The sequence below is a fragment of the Solanum lycopersicum genome, chromosome 3 (genome assembly GCF_036512215.1).
Source record: "Solanum lycopersicum chromosome 3, SLM_r2.1".
NCBI lineage: Eukaryota > Viridiplantae > Streptophyta > Magnoliopsida > Solanales > Solanaceae > Solanum > Solanum lycopersicum.
In genome coordinates, this window is record NC_090802.1 from 61,388,515 (window position 1) to 61,410,709 (window position 22,195).

At 30.3% G+C, this 22,195-nt stretch overlaps 1 protein-coding gene across 2 annotated transcripts; it reads left to right on the forward strand.

Annotated features, from left to right (window-relative positions):
* Positions 1–14,374: 14,374 nt before the first annotated feature.
* On the forward strand, positions 14,375–20,928 carry LOC101263596 (transcription factor BIM1). 2 transcript variants are annotated; one of them, XM_010320586.4, is made up of 12 exons: positions 14,375–14,697; positions 14,813–15,090; positions 15,199–15,267; positions 16,987–17,358; positions 17,850–17,964; positions 18,062–18,186; positions 18,270–18,378; positions 18,717–18,786; positions 18,868–18,960; positions 19,398–19,846; positions 20,260–20,389; positions 20,509–20,928. In XM_010320586.4, exons 2-12 carry the CDS (start codon positions 15,054–15,056, stop codon positions 20,608–20,610), a joined length of 1,671 nt encoding a protein of 556 aa, XP_010318888.1. In that variant the 5' UTR covers positions 14,375–14,697; positions 14,813–15,053; the 3' UTR covers positions 20,611–20,928. The 2 variants fall into 2 exon arrangements, with proteins under 2 accessions (XP_010318888.1, XP_004236080.1); XM_004236032.5 differs by having other exon boundaries at positions 14,400–14,697; positions 16,984–17,358.
* The last annotated feature ends 1,267 nt before the right edge of the window (positions 20,929–22,195 follow it).

The following is a 22,195-nucleotide window of genomic DNA, read 5'->3' on the forward strand; positions in this document are numbered from 1 at the left end:
ATAAAATAATTAATACTCCAAGATAGTCTTTTATTTTAAGTTAATACTACTCCCCCATTTCAAAAAGTAATTAATACTCCATGATAGTCTTTTATTTTAAGTACAATTTTCACTAAAATTTTAATAATTTGATATTAAAAAAATTAAATTATGACAATTAAAAATAGAAGAAGGGAGTAATATTTAAAATAATATATTTTATATTTTTATTTACCTATCGTCTTTGTTTAAAGTATATATATTTTTAATATTTGTAATTTCATAAACTCAATGCATAAATGATATTATTTTTTCTACTTAATTTTTGCAAGTTATCAAACTTAAAATATATGAAATTTGATCAACATAAAAAATGAGATAAATAATTCACATTCATTGGTCAAATTAACTAATTAAAAGAAATCGATTCATGTTTACTGAAACTTTTACCTCATTTCTTAAATAATGTGAAATCTAAAATGGTGACAACTAAGGCTTTCCTTATTTTCATTAAAATTAAGATGTCTGATTTTAAATACGCATGTGTATTAAGATATAAATGTTTAGATCGAAATATACCTATTAAGTTCATTTTTTTTAAACAAACCTTTTGCGTGGATTCAAAAATATTTGGACAAATATCAATCAAAGTTGTATAATTTCATACGCAGATTCATATTAAATTACTGAGTATATGAATTTCTTCTTTGAATTGTAATCAAATACTTGTTAAAACACTTTTTAATTATCATATTTCCTCTTTTCTTTTTAAAATATCACCATTATTTTGATTTGAAAAATGATCAAGTTTTTTAAGAACTTTAATTTATAAATTCAAGGGAAACATAACTTTAAAAATGATCAAGTTTGAAAATTATGTCTATCTTATATTCTATAAATATTTGATTTCACCAATCAATTAAGAGTCCCATGCGATATGATATCATGATATTGAATTATGAGACGAAATTTAAGCTTTGTTTGGATATGCTATATGGAATTTTGGTGTTGTTTATTTTTTTATAAATATAAAACTCTCATAAGTTCTAAAACTATTAAAATAGCCCCAATTGTTTATTCAATATTATCAAATCAAAAAAATCATAATCCATATAATAAAGTATGACAAAGTTATTTGCTGTCCACTTAAGTAATTATTTCATCATTATATTTGAGTAAAAATGAAACACCTTTCACGTGCTCTTCAAGATTTTATTACTCTACAATCGCGAAGTGTGAGTTAAAGTGACTATATGTTAGTGAGAATAATAAATTTTATGTCGGTGAGAATAATAAATTTAAAAATGTAATGATGTGATCATAAATTTTATTTATATGTGAAATAAATGGTTAGTAGTTATAAATGTGGGTTATTTTAACAAAATATAAATTCGTAAATCAATTTTTACATTAAAACATCTCAAATCATGATATGGTATCACCATGTAATTCCATATTATGGTTTTTAGAGAATATGATATCACATCTTATGATACGAAATCATAAAATGAAATCCGAAATGTGGATTATTTTAACAAAATATAAATTCGTAAATCAATTTTTATATTAAAACATCTCGAATCATGATATGGTATCACCATGTAATTCCATATTATGATTTTTAGAGAATATGATATCACATCTTATAATACGAAATCATAAAATGAAATCCGCATAAAATGACATGTACAAACGGTCGCATGGCCAAACGCCTACTAAGTATTCTTCTGTTTTAATATAGATGTCAATGATCTAGTAGCCTTAAAAATCTATCAAGTTCTAATTAATACCATACATCTTCTAAGATTAATTTCTAAAAAATAATGTATGCATTTTGATGAATATTTAATGATACTATTAATATTTTATTCATATCACATATTTGACAAAATAATCAATAAAGATACATTTTCTAAAAATGATTTCGAAATATGACAGTGTCTTTTGATACTACCAAAACTTTATCTCAAGTCAATTATATCACAATATAGTAAATTTTAATAAGTTCCACATTCGTCTACATCAAATTGATTATAATTAGGGTGGAAAAAATTGTTTCCACAAGGACATACACGAAAAAGGTAATAATGCGTACTTATTAATTAAAAAAGGCAACGAAGATAACAAATCAATTTAATGATAGTAAGTAGCACACTAATCATCACATTTTTTGTTATTGTGGTAAATTTCAATACCTAATTATATATATACTCGAACAATAAATTCACCTTAACCATCAATCACGGCTACGATAATTGTTCATTCAAGGACACAATAGTGAAGTTTCTTCTTGATTGTGTAAACAAGAGAAAACTTAATTAAGGGAACAAGCAAAACTTATTTGCGCCCACAATTTCTATCAACATTATTACTCCATCCCAGGCGCATTAACGATATTTATTGTGACTTAACTAAATTACGCGAGTAATATTTTATTTAAACGAGTAATATCAAATTGTTTGTTGGTTCAATAAATGAGTCAGTCGTCATCTTATTTTGAACTAGCATCGTCGTTCCCATCACTTTCTCATCCTCAACCTCCAGAGGATTTGAAGTGACTTATTTGTCATTCAAAAAACACATGCAAAAGCTATTGTGACACAATATGAATTTTGAGAACAAACAGTCAAATTTAGGCTAGAACGTTGAGTATTATGTTTTTTGAATAAATTTTTTTTTAAAAAAAAACTACTATTAGCATGTACTAACAAGAATTCAAAGAGCCAACAATAATTAATCAGTTGAATCACAATTATTTACATAGTTCAGCTCATTCCAACAAATTATGTCTGCAAAACATCTATAGTACTTTCATGAAGTAAATACAAATAAATAACACCAACTAATCATCAATAATCTCCCTTGCCCAACTAAACCTCGGGCACATTTAATTAAACTGATTTCTAACTAATTGATATTACGAAGGATTAGGATTTGGTTCTGATTAAGCAAAACTTTGAAAAATATTGTGCTTGAAAACCTCTGGAATTGGGCCTGCTAAATTAGACCATCACATGGCTTACTAAACCCAATTTAATTTAAGGACATTTTACGGCCTAAAGATCGCTTTTGATCAAGCTAACAAACTTATAAGAAAACTTTATTTCACAATCTAAAATTTTACAGATTTTAGATGGTAAGTTAATATTTTGTCAGTTTTAGAGATTCATATTTACATAAATTTTAAAGAACATGGACAAAAATATGAACGAAGACTTAAAAGGTGATATTTCGTAACTCAGCCAGATATATCAGTTTTGACTACAAAAAAAACTATCTAATTATACAAATATTTTATCATGTTTATTAATGGGATAAATAAAATGACAAACTAATTATGTGAAATAAATATAGTAGCTATCGCTTGATTTATTTTTGTTCCATAGCAAACTGTTTGTCAGTCGCCTCTCTCCCTCATATTCTCGCTCGCCACTCTCCCTCTCTCGCTCGCTCTCGGTCGCTCGCCTCTCTCGTTTTATACAATAGAGCGAAAATTGTATAAAGCGAGAAGAAATTATATATATACATACAAACACATATATATCTTCGTCCTATACACTTATAATTATACAATACAAATATTTCCCTGCCTAATTTTCTATTGTCTTGCTCTCTTTCCCATTTTATACACAAACAAATTACACAATTGATTTGTATAAGTTTTTGCATTTGTATAAGGATACTTTTGTATAATGTTCATTTAGACATATACAATTGCACAAACGCATACACATACATAAATTGAAATTTGTTTGTGCATATCATACATCCAAACTAAGGACGAATCTTCACTAAATAAATACACAAACATATGTTATCTCTTTTCTCTTTGCTTTATACAATTTCTCATGCATTGTATAAATATACTAATTATACAATTCACCAAACAACGATTCATTCATAGTTTACAAACAAATGTTTTCACTTTTCTCTTTACTTTATACAGTTTCTTCTGCGCTATATAAATATACTAATTATACAATTCATCAAACAACTATTCATCCGCAGCAAACTATAACTTTTCTACAAAATGCAATTTTGAAAAGTTTGTCATCGCATAAAATTAAAAATTTTATATTTGTTATATGTGAAAGTTTCCCTTTATTAATTATCTTTATAGTTCAAAATAATTATATATTATTTGACTAATTATTAATTTCATACCAGATTTCAAGTTAGACATACATGAATATATAAAATTTAGCTATCATATACTTTTTAAAATAAAAATACATAGAGAGAGAGGCGAGTGAGATAGGAGGAAGACAATCGAGAGAGTTGATATATCCGAAATACATGCAAATAACGCATTGTATATGTATCTGGCATTTTAGAGTACATTTTGAAAAACATATATATGGATGAATTTATATACAGTGTATTAGGAACAAATCATACATAACTTTGACTTTATATATGTGAAGATACATTTATTTTAATGCATCGTATATATGTGTTTGAGGACCCAAATCTGATACGAATGATAATTTTGAAAACTCACGAGAGGATACATAATTAAACTTAAGCTAATGAAATTTGTGTTGTTTACGCTTATCCATAATCTCCCTCTCGTGGGCCTTTTTTAATAGTGACCTATAACATGGGCCCATTGTTAACCAGCCCAAATACTGATGAAGCCTAAAATAGGATTGACAGATGTCGTGGGGCCACGTCAGTGCTATTAGAAGCAGTTGAAAAGCACGAGACATTAAACACGTGAGGTAGACACGTCATCAAGAATATTAAAAATGTGGACCCCAGAAACGACAGGTCACTTCCGAAAGAAAACGCACATGCCCCAACTTGTAAAAGAAAAAAAAAAACGAAAAGTATTTTTGATAACTTTTTTGGTGTTTTCTTTTCGTTGGTGAAATGAAATGGTGGGACCTATTCTACACCAAATTTTATTTTTATTTATCAAAGAAAAACATAAAATGGTGGGACCCGCAATCTCGTAATGTTACTCCCCACGTGACACCGTCACGAGAATGAGAACGACGCACCGCCAAAGAAGAGTAGAAGCACGTGCTATCACGTACCTTTATTTGTGTTGTTGTTGGTGTAATGTTGTTTTTCATGTATCTCCCAAATTATGCCCATAATATATGCTTTTTTTTCCATTTGATTTATAGTTATTTATAATTGGATCAAATATGAAATGATTTTTTACTTTTTCTTTTCCATAATAGAAAGTAATGAAATAACATTGTTTAGTTGGTTTATCTTATCCATTTAAATCTATAATAAATTGAATGTATTATTGATATTTTTCTATTTCTTTTTTATATAAGCAATGTATTTGTCATTTTAATTCATGTTGTTCATATCCTTTTGATTTCTTAATCTCTATTTCATTTTAATAGTTGAATTATTAAATCTAATGCGTAATTAATTCGAATATACATTAGACACATCTACTAAAAGAATAATATACTCCGTAACAATTACAAGAGAACTAATTATAAAAAGATCTGAAAATTTTTTTAAGTACAATACTTTTATATTCGAGTTAAAAGAAAATAATATTGAATATATTATATTAATTCACATAATATCATGGATGATTGAAAAGAATTAAAAGTTGTCATATAGTCATAAAGTTTTTGTGATTTACTTTGAGAAGAGGCATATAATTTACACATATGTATTTTTTTAACTCATTATTTCAATTTCAAACTCAAAAAATACAAAATTTAAAAATATGTAAAAAAATTTTAAGATAATTCAATTTTTTACTTATTAAGTCATATTTTCATGTCACGTATTAAACTTCCATGTATCCCTTTTCTTTCAATTTCAATGTACAATTTCTTTTCGAATCTCAACCAATTCATGTCCAAACACCTCACTTTTTGGTTGCTTCTTCATATGTGATTCCAAAAGTACCCCTATATATCATATCATATGACTTACACACCGAGGTCATGAGTGACAATGCCACTATTGTTTCATGACACTTCAAGTTCCAACTATATATTGACCCGGCAATGTTTTTTTTCGTTGTAATCGTGCTTATGTATGCATTTCGTTTTATATCGACATTAAAATTATTTTTCATAAAAAAAAATTATTTTAAATTCAAACTTGAAACTCGAAAACTTTAATAATTAAGAGAAATGCAAACATATTCGCTACACCACAGGTGCTTATCCATATTTGCCATGGCCTATGGGCAGCCGCTAGAAAAGTTCACGTAGTGATAATTAGAATTAAAATAATCATCTCTCAGTGAAAAAGTATTGGTTTGTGGTGTTAATATAACCAGATTATTTTTTTTTTTGGTAACAACATAAAATAAAGTTCAAAATGGAGCCCTTAGTGAAAAACCAAAATCGAACAGACATTTTTTGACCATTTTCATATTTATCTTTTGTTTTCTAAATATTCTATTCACAAAAAAGAGAAATATTAAACTACTTTGTAAACAATATGAATAAATATATTTGCTAGAAGTTCAACAAAGGGGCACTAGTGAGCAAAAACAAATCTAAGCAACGAAGTTAATATAAATTTAACCAATAAATTTTTGTTGTTAAACAACGAAGTTATATTTTTCTTATACTTATTTTGTTTTTGTTTATTGTATTATCGTGTTCAGAAGGGTAATTGATAATTAAGACATCTGAACTAACCATAACGACTTCACTAAATATCCGTAGCAAGTAACGTCGACTTAACGGCGCAGTAACGCCGTTCCGTTGAGAGAAAAAAGGTATACGGCGGTCCCCACCGCACGCGAGCTGGGAAACACGGCAGGGAATGGGCGCACGTGAGCGGCTGGGACACACTCTCTCAGCTCACGTGACATATTTTTTTTACCCTACCACGTATCCCCTTAATTCTGCATCACGATTTCGGCCCCTACCGTTTTAGTATTGGGCCCCATTTCATCTTTGATGGGCCCATCTTCCTAAGTCCAGTCAATATTAGTGTATGTCCAACATCAGTCTATTTCCTTGTTTCCCCTATCTTACAATAAGATCGTCACCATCCAAACTAAAAGTTATTTCGTTTAATTTATTTGTTTATTTTTATTTTAACTTAAAATTTTAAAAATTGATTTTATGGTTTTGTAATTTTGAATGCCATATATGTGAAGTTAATGGTAGATTTAAAATTTGTAAATCGTTTTTGAAATTCTAAAAATTTTAGGTTAAAAATGATTATAACATAATATCTTTGAAGGGAAGTTTGGTGATATTACACGTAAAGAGAATGTACAAGTAAACATCGATGCACATGTAATATTCAAAAAAACTTTTTCTAATATTCTTGAGTCTATAATTTAAGGAAATAGACAATTTGACTGTGAGATGATCCATCGCTGTTAGAATATTATGTGATAAAAATATGGCAACTTTCACATATAGCAAATAAAATATTCATATTTGTATGCTATAGCAAAGTTTGCATAATTGCGCTTTATAAAAAATATATAAAAATTGTATAATTCGCTACATATGAACAGTTGAAGGAAATTATATAAAACGAAGTGTATAAAACAAGAAAGAGAAAGACATTTGGACAGAGAAATGTATAAAAACGAAGTGTATAAAACGAACTGTATTATTATAAGTGCATGGAACGATTATATACAATCTTAATTTGTATAAAATGAGAAAGAGAGAAAGACAAAAGAGACTTGACAAGGAATATACAATTGAATCGAATTGTATAAAACGAGAAAGAGAGAAATTAGATACAATTTGAAAATTGTATTAAACGAGAAAGAGAAAAAAACAAAAGAAACTGGGCAGGGGAGTATTTTTATTGTATGATTATAAAAGTGTAGGACGAAAATATATGTACTTGCATTTGTATATACAATTTTCTCACGGTTTATACAAACAAAAACACAATTTATACATTTTGCTTCTGTTTGTATAAGTGAGAAAGGCGAGGGTGGACAACGAGATTTGAGAGAGTGACGAGCGAGATCTGGAAGAGGGAAACAAAAATATATGTATTTATACAATTTTCTCTGCTTTATACAATTAGAAACAACTTTTTATACACTTGTGTTTGTATAAAAAGTGAGGAAGCGAGCGAGAGATTGGAGGAGAGTGCCAAACGAAATATTTGGGATAGAGGCGTCTGGCTTTTTTTTTGCAAACGTTTGATATGGAGCACAATTAAATCAAACCCTAACTATTTCATTTATTTTAGATTATTAATTTGCTATTATATATCATTTTCCTTAAAAATATATTAACAAGCTTAGTGATAATTTTATATACCAATGTCTAAACCTACTATGTTGTACAGGACATGGTGTTGCCTCATCAAAATCACATGTTCAGAAGATTATGTACCACAAATATTGAGTATGATTCGTACGATTTTTGTCATATCAGGAGAGATAAGTTTAAGAATAAAATTACATAAGATAAGATTGAAATAATATTTTTAATAAATAAATAAATATATCAAATTTTTTTTATTATTTTTTGTTTTTTCGTTGGATGTTCGAAGTCTTTAATGAAGCTTTGACTAAATTAGGATCGCGCACTGCAGGGCTCAATTAAGAGATGGCGCTCCCAACAAAATTTTTTCCATAATCAGGGCTTGAACCTGATAGCTTTGGTTAAAAGTGAAACACTCCCACTGATGCAGACACTAATAAAAAGATGGTAGAGTAAATAAAACTCTTTGTTTCAAAAAGGATTACTTAGTTTGATTTGGAACAGAATTTAAGAAAAAAAAGAAAACTTTTTAATCTTGTGGTTCTAAATTAAAATTATGTCAAATGTACCAAAATGTCCTTTAATCTTGTGGTCCTAAACATGTTACGTGAAAAGTTAAAATTAAGATATTAACAAAAAAGAAAAAGTCATTTATTTTTAAAACAAAGTAAAAAGAAATATATTTTCTTTTTTAAAACTAAAGGGAATAGAAGAATTTAAACGAAATGGAAGAAAAATTTAATGGGGTAATTTTATAGGTGACATTCCTTTTTCAACCTAGTTATTTGTATTAAACACTAGTTTTGCCTTTTTCTTTATTTTTTTGTTAGACTCTAACAATAACAATGAAAAGGAGATGAGATTCGCGTATATTGTGTGGGACCAGCACATCACCGCGTGAGTTGGCCACGTGATTTTGGGAGGCGGACGATGTATCAACTAGGCATTTTTAAAATCACGTGACTCCACCGGATTTTACGGTCAGTTCGACACGTGTACCGTAACGCGAACTTTAATTATCCCACAAATAATTAAAAATCTAAATCGTCAATATAAGAAAAAGAAGTGTGTTTATAATAAGGATTATCCTAATCCTCCGACACTACTAAAACAATATTTAACTGATCCCTATAATGATACCTTAAGTAAAGAATGTCCACGCTACAGGGAAGCTTCTTATTTACAATTACTTTAATTATTATTAGTACGAGTAATAATTTTTATTTCAATTCATTTTGAAAGAGTAAATCATAAAACTAATCATTGAATCTCTTTACTATATTAAATAATTTATTTATTAAAAAAAAAACAAAAAAAATTATCTTAAAAAGGAGTTGAGCATATATTATTCATAGGACCTAGACCTACATAAAGAATTTCCGTTTTTTTATTTTTTGGAAAAAAAGTAATTGACGTTGCTGTGTTCATGAACCTTTGTGGCCTTCGCGTACTATTGGAATCTAAACTTTTTATTTTTTTTAGTTAGACAATATGAATAAATAAATGTAATCTTCAGCTCTAATAATTAATTTAATTAAATCACGTTAGCTTAGCTTATTGTATTTCCATTGACTAAGTAAAGTCTTAATCCTTGGTTTTAAATCGACAAGCAGTTGGTAGATAATTAAGTAACTCTACTGTGCATGACTGAGTTTTGTAATAAGATTGCTGATACACTCTTTCTTTCCTAAAATACTTGTAATATTTTTTTAAAAATAATTTCTTTTCTATTTGATAATTTTTTAACGCTAAATTAAATTAAGTTTACTACTTGTTGTTTCGTATAACATAATTGTTTTTTATTGGATAGGTCAAGTAAAACAATAATAAGTAAAAATAAACAGGAAAAATATTATATTTTAAAGGAATAACGCATAAGTATACCTTCAACTTATGTCCGAAATTTCGAAGACATACTTATACTATACTAAGATCCTATTACCCTCATGAACTTGTTTTATTAATAATTTTCTATTTTTTTTCGGTCTACGTGGTACTATCATATGGGTCCAATGCTGATTGTCTTTTTTTTCAAGCTAGTGCCACGTAGGTCGAAAAGGAATAGAAAATTACCTATAGAATAGGTTCAATGAGTAATTAGATCTTAGTATAGTATAAGTATGTCTCTAGAATTTCGGGTATATATTGTTGGAGTACTTGTTGATTTTCCCTATTTTTAAAAATATATTAAGAAATGACTTTAGATTTAAGATAATTTGATAAATTTTTTCATGAGTGTGTCAAGTCAAACATTTACAGGTAAAAATGAATAGAAAAAATATTATATTTTTAAAAATATACTTAGAAAGTACTATAGTTAAATATATGTTGTTACACGCATTTAATGATTTAAAATGTTATGAGACTCGGATATTACTATACATTACGGAATGAATCGCTGATTGATTATTCATAGATTTTTATAAGCTAATTTAAATGTTGATTATATTTTCACGAACTAATTTTGTTATCGATTCTTCCGACCAGTAGAAGTGGGGGAGTGGCAGTACAATTTAGAACAAGTAGCCGCTTTGTCGTATATATTGTGCGTGAGCACGTGAGTTGTAGTGTTTAACTCACATGCCTTACTTTTATACGTGACCACATAGTATTTATATTTGTCCATCACAACTGCCCACTTACCTGCTAATTAATAGTACCATCCTTTTATTTCAATGAATGAAATTAAAGGGGAATAAAGCTGAATAAAAATGTAAAATCTTCAATGAATGACTAACTTTCAGTATATAGGTGAAAAGATGATCAAAACACGCTATGCTGAAGAAAAAATTAATATTGAGATAATAAAATGGACGGTTGATTAGATCTAATATGAATAAAAATATTTGATTAATAATTGAAGTGCACGATGATATTACGTAGCGATAAAAAGAAGTGGAGTGAACAATGAGTTGCACAATAGAGGTTAAGAATGTACCTAAAAGAGATGAAAGCACATAAGAAGGTACGGTCTATTCCTAATGCCAGCCCATAAGTTACTGTTGAGATCACATGATTTGTTGTGATATAGGCTTATATAAATTTAGGATTTTTTTTTAAAATTTTAATATATACAACATTGCACTTTAAGTACCTAACGATGCTGCATGTTACCCTAGGCTATAGATATCAAAAGCTAAGGGCGTTTTCTTTCGCGAAATGAGAATATTATATTCCTTCTGTTTTAATTTATGCGGCATTTTATGAATTGATATAATAAAATTTATTTTTTTAAAAAAATAAATGGTGCTTAGATAATTAAAATTTTAAAATTAAATTAATTATTTATAAAAATGTAACATTCTTTTTTACCACGATTTGATTTATAATAAATATATTTATTATTATTATTTACTACGTGTATTGAATATAATTAAGTATCGATGAACATATGTTAGTATAATACAATAGAAAAAATAAAAGAAATGAAATGATGAATGACATAATGGATTGTGGAAGCCAGACACAAACACTAATGTAATGGATTATCTAATAAAAAATGAACTAATTCATGTTTAGATACGTCCAAATTACAGAATTTATATAGTGCTACTATACAACCTGTGAGGGCATGGAAGCTACTTAAAGGTAGTTTTAGTTTAAAAATAGAGGAGCCATGTTCTTATACTTTTTCGAAAAGGGATAATTATTAATTAACTAATTAATATGCAAAAAGAGACATTATTTATACAGCTTAAATTAATTGGATTAGTTAGTACTTATATAATTAGTTGTATGATAATGACAACCTGTTCGGTTGTAGGTGTGCACCTTAATCTTAATGTGAATGCTTTTGCCTTGATTGTCGGAACTAAACAACCATTTTTGAACTATCTATCATTATTTTTTCTTAAATAAATATTTCAGAATCCCTAATCTAAAAATTACAAGCAAACAACTTATTTTGATGTGATGGATTAGTTGCCTAGTTGATGTACTCTTGTAATTATCAAATATATATTTTTATTTTGTTTATATTAGTCCAATTGACTTGTGATGCATGTATAGTACAAAATAGATATATATAGTGAACACTACTGAGCATATTAACTCTTTTAACTTTTTTTTTTACTGCATATACCTTTTCTCTGAAGAAATATAACATTCGGAAAATTAAATTTGTAATAAAGACTTTAATTTCTTCGAGATATATTAAAGATTTTGAATTAAAATAAAAGAACAAACTATCAGTAGTTATTGGCACAGCGAGTCATAACGCATATGTCAATACTCTTCTGGTTCATTAAGTGAATTGGTTTTATCAATATAAGTAAATTAGTTAAAGTTATATATATATATTTTAATTTTCTTTTATTGCCTTATATTTAATGTGATTAAGTACTACATTTACGTTTTCTAGTAAACTAGTTTAAAAATAATTAAAAAAGTAATAATAGAAAGAAATTTTTAATTCATTAAATAATTATTTTCTTAATATGTTACAATTCAAAAACTCACTCGTATAAGTTAGAGAAAATATTATTTATTCACTTTTTTACTTGTAAAATTACATAATATTATTATTGATGAGATTAGACAAATTCAAAGGCAAAGACAACAAAGCACCTAAGAACAAATGGACATTAATGAAAGAATGTTAATCAACATCATTTCACTGAAAAGATTTATTAATTTTTATATAAAATAGAATTATTATCATTTTTTTTTAAACGAAAGGAGAATAAATCATATTTTTTTTGATCCGTACGGAGAGGAAGAGAGAGAGAATCTGGGTAGCACATGGATGTTAAAAATTAGAAGAGAGAGATAAAGAGAGAAGCACCGCGTTCCCCGGTAGAGCTGAAAGGGCACTGAGTGAGTGAGTGAGTAAGTGCTGCCAATCACGTGACTTTTTCTCCTTCCTTACCAACATCCCTCTGCTCACTCCCATCCTCTTGATTTTTTTTTTGTACTTTGCTTCCTCACTATTCACTCCTTCAAAATAAATATCAAATCAAATTACAGTAATGTAGATTTATTAGTGTTTACTTTACTTGGGATCTGTGCACTAATCATACTCATTACAATAGTTAATCTCTTACAGGGTCAACGTCCCCCCTACTCTTAATTGTGTGAATTAATGAGAGAGGTCACTCACGTGATTTTTTTTCATACCACTTTCAGTGTTCAGATCTATAAATCAATCCAAAATCCCCATCTTTTTCGCTTTTCCAACAGAAAAAGAAGAGCTTAAATACTGCTTACCCCACTAAAGTTCACAGAGTGACATAGATACTGCTCTGTTTTTACTTCTGTTGTAAAAATTAGTGCATTTTTGGTTGACAACTCAATTTTACGATTTTCCAAAATAAAAGACTATATAGTTAATTAATTAAGTTTGTCCATCTCAAGTTCTTTCAAAAACTTAGCTTTTCGATAGTATGTTAAACATGTTTAAAGGAGTGAAAACTTAAGAAACATTTTTGTGCTTATTGTTGGTGAGCTGGATACACTCATTTTTTTACCTTCTAATTTATTTATATGTTTTTTTAATTAGAGTTCTCGATTTTAAAATTTAACTCATTAATGGTGTTGAGTAATTAAGAATTTAAAATAAAAATTAAACTTAATTTTTTTAAAAAAAGTAACAGAAAGATGCTGACTAGATCGTCCAAGTTGCATGTTTTTTGTTTCAGTTTCAAAAGATAAATAATGTTACCAAAAAATTACAATCATAGTAATAAATTAATTTGTCAGAGATTTACGTGTCTGAGACATAATAAATTTAAAAAATTATAGCGCAGTGTATAAATACTATTATTTTTTGAATTGATTAATATAAGAAGTAGAATTTACTCAATAAATAATCTTTAAGATGTGATGTGGAGGAGCCATTTTATTTTCGAAAAATGGGACAGATTAATGAAACGCTATTTGTTTAACTGGAACATGGAATAGTACTTTTCCTAATATTAATCTCTTTTATTATTTATTATTATTAAAAGATTTAGTTGCTAAATAAATAAATACTATTACTCGGGATCGCCAAAAATATAAAAAAATCAATCTACTAGATTATCAAAATTAAAATTCTGTGACACCTTGATCCGACACACAGTCGAGTAAACGGTCACTTGCTTAAAAAATCGTTAACTAATGACCCAAAAACCGTTAATCCGCCGTAACGACGTTACGTTACATTAACAGCGTTTAAAATTAAACGGAGTTGGGCACGTCGAAAACGAAAATGAAAACGGCTGCCTTTAAAAGTTAAAACTCCTCTCACTAAAGCCTTTCATAGAGAAAAGTAGAGAGAGATTTCTCTGCTCTATGAGACCCATTTTCTGTTTTTCTTTTTCCTGGGTGTTTGATGCATATTGAAGCAATTGAGAAAACGGTAGAATATTTGTATACATATTATTAGTGAATTCGGTTTAGACAAGACGACGAGGCCCTACCAGCAATATCTTTCGAAAATCACTGTTTGGATCACTTCCTTCTTACGTTTGGGGAACTGTGGGAGCTATTTTTTTCATTTCTTTCGGAAGAATTCTCATCTGAATTATGCATTATTCATCGTTAAATCTCATCTAAAGTAAGTATTTTCCTTCCTTCTCGATTTCTCCTTTCTTACGTATATTTTCAGCTGAATTATGATGAATTAGCAGATTTATTGACCACCTGTTTCTTACCGGAACTTATTTTTGAAGCTGAATTTACTTACAACAATTGGAGGAAGTGAATTGCCATTAGAGGCGAATAATTTGAAGTTAGTTTTACAGAAGATTTGCCAGTTGTTAATGCGCCTCCAATTTTCGTTGGAGGCGGATCTGCACTTTAAAGAGATTTGGATACAGAATTTTCCAGATTTACGCAACGACTTAATCAGCGAAATTCGGTTGAATTGTGTGTAATTACTTGATCTGGCGAATACACAATTCAAGTGTGTGGATGGAGCTGCCTCAGCCCAGACCTTTTGGAACAGAAGGTAACAGTACTTTTCAGGTTCACTTTTTTCTAAATTAGAAAATAAATAGCAGTAGAAAATTCAGAATTGGGTCTGAATTTAGATTTCCGATGTACGTGATTGTTGCAGGGAGGAAGACGACTCATGACTTTCTTTCACTGTATTCACCTGTTCAACAAGATCCAAGACCTCCCCAAGGTAAATTTTTCACGCATGCAGGATATTTTTTTTCTCATCAAAGAATAAATAAATTCTTTTATTATTTCAACTAGATAAATTAAAAGTTCCTTTTCCTTTTTTCTTTCTATTTTACTTATGAGTTTTTTTTTTCCTCTTATAATCTAAATTTGAGGAAGTTGTGTTTGGGGTGCATGTGTTGTTGTTATTGATTTTGGAGAAGATGCAGCCCTTTACTATGTTTTTTTTTTTAAAAAAAAGATTCTTAAATGAGAAATTATTTAATATTTTAATATTTAAATATACACTTTAACCTGAGAGTCAATTAGATTTGATTTAAGTTATATCAATATATAAATTGTGTTTACTAGCTGGTTACTTATCATTTTTTTGAATTATCGATAATAATTAGGTATAATCAGATTAGGAGATCTGAACATTTCCTGAAAATATTTTACTTCAAAAGATCTGGACATTATATTTTTAAAATGCATAACCAAACAGATACTTAAAAGGTGTTTTTTTAATGAATTTACTCTGAAAATCTATATCAAATGCTAGTTTATTCTTTTTCATATATTAAAATAATTTTTAATCTAGGGATCCTCTAATGTTCATTTTTTTTTTGTGGGTGGGGGTTCAAGAAGGTTTTGTAAGGACAAACCTTCCACATGTAAGATGCAATTTTTTGGGTTGGTTTCTCTCTCCTCTCCTTTTTTTTTTCAAAGAAGAAAGAAGAAATCTGGGTTTTTTGTTTTTATTTTAAGTAAAAGAACTCATGGGGATCTGGAAACAGTAGAAAAAAATGTGTTGTGATGTTTAGGTATTGTTTGGATGGAAGGGGAAAAAAACAGTCACACCCACGAGTGTCGAAATAAATGCACCCGTGACTCTTGAATGCATTTGAGGATGTGGCTCATCTTCTTCCAGTGGGCCATCTACTTAGGCTGAGATAGGCTCAAAATTACTCAATCTGGATAAAGGTTGGGCATTGGATTAATTTTGGTTCCGTACACCATTTTTGGGCATATGGCAATTCTCTGTGGACAGAGATTGGGACCCAAAAGTTGGTGTACTATCACTAAACAATTTTTGGAAAATTTATCAAAAGATTTAGAAGTGAATTTAATTGGTTCTCAAACTTAAATTCAATTTATGTATAAAATAAGCAATAGTATTTTCTCTCAAAAAGAGTTTATTAACTTCCTTTTAATTCGTACAGTAACATGGTCCCCTTCTTTCCCTACACATCAATCTTATTGCACTAAAAGATAAATCAAACTTATTACTGTGTTAGATTCTTTTTCATACTTTTGGACTTTGTAGGTTGGACATCATGCTAAGTTGAAAAAGACAGTAAAATGTAGCTAAAAGAATTTACTTATGAAATACTGGACTGTAGCTTCCACAAAGTATGTCATGTTGTGATGAAAGTTTGAAGTATGTAACACGTTAGGGTCAGAGAAAAGAAATATTTGTGAAACATCAGTACTGTGGGGTGGAGCCAGCGGTGGAAGATTGCAATGTGGTTAAAATTACATTTTATGTATACATAGTAAATATTGAACCTATTTCAGCTTAGTTCATTTGTTTATTTTTCTTCATATTTTGAGTCCCTAATGAAAATTCTAGCCATTCCGCCAGATAGACTCTTGCCAGATAATTAATTATGTCCTCAATTACCTCCTTGCATGTATTCAATTAGTCCTTTCTCAATGGCTGTTGTGCATACTAAAGCAGGTGGCTACCTGAAGACTCATGACTTCTTGCAACCACTGGAGCAAGCAGAGAAGACATTAAGGGAAGAAGAAACCAATGTTGAAGTAGCAACTGTGGAGAAGCCTCCGCCACCAGTAGCTGCTACTCCTTCAGGGGAGCATATTCTTCCTGGTGGCATAGGCACCTTCAGTATTTCTTATTTGCACCAAAGGATACCAAAACCAGAGGCAAGCTTGTTCTCTGTAGCACAAGCAAGTAGTACCGACAGAAATGATGAAAATTCAAACTGTAGTTCTTTCACAGGGAGTGGTTTCACACTGTGGGATGAATCTGCAGTCAAGAAGGGAAAGACAGGGAAGGAGAATTCTGGGGGTGATCGACACGTCCTAAGAGGTAAATTTTTACTCCCTCCCTCCATACTTTGACTTGGCACATTCCTTACGAAGTTAGTAAATAAAATGGTACTTTACTATATATGACTGCTGGTTTATAAGTCGACAATGATGTATTATTCCCAGAGTCACAGTTAATATTGCATGACATGCACATGCTTCACATAACAAATGACTATTGTATTCGTACTATCAATTTTTCAGCCTTCCGCAAAATATGTTCTTCTACGAGACTTTTCTTCCACTCCCGTATCCCTTGCTTACCAAGAGATTTATTATGACTGTATACTTCAGCTTTCAAGAAATACGTGAAACTAGTTGAAATAAAATACTTATAGAGAAGCCTTAGTTAATTTGATTTCTTACAGGGAACATAGATAGAATGTGGCCAACCTGTGATATTCATGGGTTGTGTTTGATGATCTAGCGCTACCTATGAATAGTTAACTCTGAATATTTCAACTCCAATTAAACTTTCTATTTGCTTGGCAGAAGGAGGTGTGAACACTGGAGGTGTTCAGCCAACGACATCATTAGAGTGGCAGTCACAATCATCTTCAAATCATAAGCACAACACTACGGCCTTAAGTTCGCTCTCATCTGCTCAGTCAGTGACTCTTTTGCTCCCAATCATATGAATGCCCCTTCTCTCCCATGATACAGTACATTTATTTGCCTTTACTAACTGTATGATCACATTGCAGTCAATCATCGCCCCTTAAGAGCCAAAGTTTCTTGCATATGATAACATCAGCAAAGAGTGCACAAGATGACGATGATGATGATGAAGATTTTGTGATTAAGAAAGAACCACAGTCGCACCTTAGAGGTTTGTCTTGTGTAAGTCTGATTGTTTCCACTCATTGTCTACATGCAGTTGTCGTTTGTAACATTCAGATAGCTCCTTTACAGGTAGTTTATCTGTAAAGGTTGATGGAAAAGGCAACGATCAAAAGCCAAGCACCCCACGTTCAAAACATTCAGCAACAGAGCAACGGAGAAGAAGCAAGATCAATGACAGGCATGTATATGACATAGTTGATAGCTTAAATATAGAAATATTCTTGATATAGAATCCTTATCTTAATTGGAGTAGAATATTATGTCTAGGACATGGTGCATGCTAGACGGACTTGTGTGTTTTCCTATTTTGTTCTATTCTCTTCTCTTCGAAGTATATCTAGCAGCTTTCTCTGCATAGAAAGGAGTTTGCTTGAATGTTCTGTTCTGTTACAGATTCCTATAAAGTTCTATGTTTTCATCTCTTCAAAACTTTGTTTATCAACAACTACTTTGATTGACTTTTGGACTATATAAAGTGATATTTAGTTAAACATCTTATATTCTTTTAATTTTCAGATTTCAGATGTTGAGGGGAATCATCCCTAATAGTGATCAGAAAAGAGATAAAGCGTCTTTCTTACTGGAGGTACTTGAATTATACTTTTTTTTTTAGTCTTCTCTTTATCAATAGAGATACGTATGATAAAAATTTAAATATTGTTTGCAGGTTATTGAATATATTCATTTTCTACAAGAGAAAGTGCACAAGTATGAGGAATCATACCAAGGCTGGGACAATGAACCTCCGAAGTTGCCATTGGTAATCTATTTCTGTTTTTTCTCTATGTTCCTCTCCTTTCTTAGGTCATAGGTATGTTGTGCTTAACCATTTATCAACAATTGGCTCATATTAAGGTATTAAGAACTGAGGCCTTTGAAATTTATACTAACGATGCAGTCAGTCTATGTGGAAGGTTGTTGACACCACATGTATAATTAAGATGCCAAGTTGGTGAAACTAAATTGAAGTCTTCACATGCTCATGGATTTCCCTGACCATATTTTCCGAGTATATCACGATATGAACAGTCTTTGGCTCTGAACTGGATGCTGTTTATAGTGCAATAACGTTCAAACTTAACACTTAAAAGCCGACAATATATTTCCTTTTGATCTGTGTATTAGCTTTAATCTAGATACCTATACTTTTAGTACATTCATTATCACACTTATTAACTGACCTTCATTCTGTAACAGAGCAAGTGCCATAGGACGACTCATGGCGTTAGCAATCTTCCTCAACGCATTATCAATGCATCCAGTGCTTCACTGACGTATGCTGGAAAGTTTGATGAGAGCATAATGGGGATTTCTTCTGCTAATCCTATCAATGTGCAAAAACTGGAACCAAACATAAGCAGCACAGGTTTAAAAGATAAAGGTCAGCAGCCTGGTTTAACAAATAAGCCGACAACAGTTCCTATGCACCCAAACACGTTTTCATTTTCTGGGACTAGTAGCACGGCAGCGCTTTATTCATCAAAGCTGATAGCTGATACTGATAAGTTGGAGTCAAAGTCTCATTCTCAATTTTCACTTAGCAGATCGCATATGACTGATTATGCTATTCCAAATGCTAATCCAGAAAGGCTGGAGCTGCCTATAGAAAGTGGTACCATCAGCATCTCTAGTGCCTATTCTCAAGGGTAAGAATTCTATTAGTGCTTAAAAGATTCTGAAATTTATCTTTTAAAAAGCAACGCTCATGTACTACTTCCACATGCATATAGCTATAGATGTGGTTGCAACAAATTAGTCATTCATAAGCCTGGTGATAGAGAAAGGGGTCATGTACTTCACTTTAGACTTTTGAGCAAATTGTACAATATATGTTTTTGAGTTTTACAGAGTAAATGAACATCCATCTTTAGTCGTCATGACGTTGTCTGTTGACTGTTGAGATAGTGTATATAGAAAATTCAGTTGTTTGTTCCATCTCTATGTTATACATAGTTTTGTACTCTGATCAAATTTTCCTCTTCCTAAGTAGACATTCTGTATGCTTTCTTCTGCTGAATATACCAGTGGCTTAATTTGCGTCTATTTTGGTACTTGCCAGGCTATTGAACACCTTGACACAAGCGCTGCATAGTTCTGGAGTAGATTTGACCCAAGCCAATATCTCTGTGCAAATTGATCTTGGAAAGAGAGCAAATGGGAGAGTAAATTCATCAGCTTCCACTGTTAAGGTACATAGCCCTTCTTACTTCCAGAAACTTTTTACAGTTCTAAATGATAAGTTATCATTCTCAAAGTTAACACATGAGTTGGAGCCTTAAACTAATTAACTATCACAAAATTCCAACAGGGTGACAACGTTTCAACAAGCAATCAACCAATTCCAAAATCTAGAGTTACAACCACAAGGGAGGAGCCTGATCACGCCTTCAAAAGGCGGAAAACAAGCTAATGCTAATTTGAAACACTAGTGTTCTTTCTTCTTTTTTTTCCATTGGTTAAATTTAATTGTTTTCCTCTTTCCCTTCCCCTTCTCAACCAATATCGATGTCCACACCTGATACAGAAAATCTCCCAAATGAGAGATCACAAGCCACTGTATATGTAATGAACTAGTACTACTACTATTTTTCTGCCCCTTCAAATTGTTGGGCTGCACAAATTTACCTGACTAGAGTGTGATATTTTATTACTTGGTAGTAAACTACTGTATTAATTTATTACTAAGGCTTTCAATGATGATGATGAGACAGCTGCATTGTCAAGTTAAGGCTTCTATGCATTTTCATGTTTAAGGCTCAAGGACATTGTTCTAATCTATTTTGTTAAAGACATGATGAATTGCTATAAGAAAAGAAATCCTCGATCAAACTTGTACACTCTTATAAGTAAATAAGAAATTTGAATAGAGTCTGTTATTTAGTAGTAATAATAAAGAATCCTTCCTAAGTAAACTTTTATTTTATGGGTACACGCCAGAATAGATTATTTAGAAACTAAAGTTATGTCCGTGCATTATTTAGAGGATATTATGATGCGAAACTATAAATTTTTAGTACGTGAAGGACATAAATTAAAGACCTGCAAAAAATAGGAACAAAGGTGCAAATGACCTAACACATAAAATTCAAATTCTCTTCCCCTCTCTTCTCTCCTTCTTCTTAACGTGTAGTACGAATCGTAATGAACGAAACTATAGCTTAAGAGCCTAACTATGTTTCTATTAATTGGTGTTTCTGAAAATTCCTCTTTTCTCATTTCCTTGAGCTGCCTATCGAACAAATATTGGGCTTTTACCTTGAGAGCTCTACTATACTTTGGGCCCATCGAACAAAATAGACTAAGCGGCCTACTAAACAAAATTTTAAATGGGCTTCCAATCATCATTGCTTATTAGTCCAGGCAAATTTCACAAATAGTATACTCAATCTCTATAATTTAAAAAATAGCCACAACCCTTGTTACTGTTTGCATTTTTTATTTATTTGTCTTTGAACAATTTTTATGTGAAGGAACAATATTGCCAATTTGTCACCTTCAATTCATCTAATCAAATAGTCGATAGTATAGATTTGGAGTGCCAAAAAGGGTTTTTGGATGGATTGTATCTTTATTTCGCCAACAAACGAGTCATCCGTGACGATTTCTTATTTCTATCCCTATGTTGAACTCTACTGATGAACATTTCTTTTGGGGATGTTAATAATGAGTATTTTACTTCATCTTGAAATAGAGCATACTACTACTAATATCAACATTTTATTAATTAATAGAAATTAAAAATTCTAATAGGGCCGCAGTCCATCTTTTTTTTTGCAAGTTAAGCGAAGCTTTACTCTCACCAAACATCACTATTCATAATTAATCTTGCTCACCTTAATATTAAATATTAAGTAAGATGAGAATGTATATGGAGTTGGTAACTACAATTCCTTAAAACTCAAGAAATCACAATTCAATGTAGATCGTACATTCAATTTGTAGATTTTTTGATTTATCCTTAATAACGTAATTTATAGTTACCCTAAATATCTAAG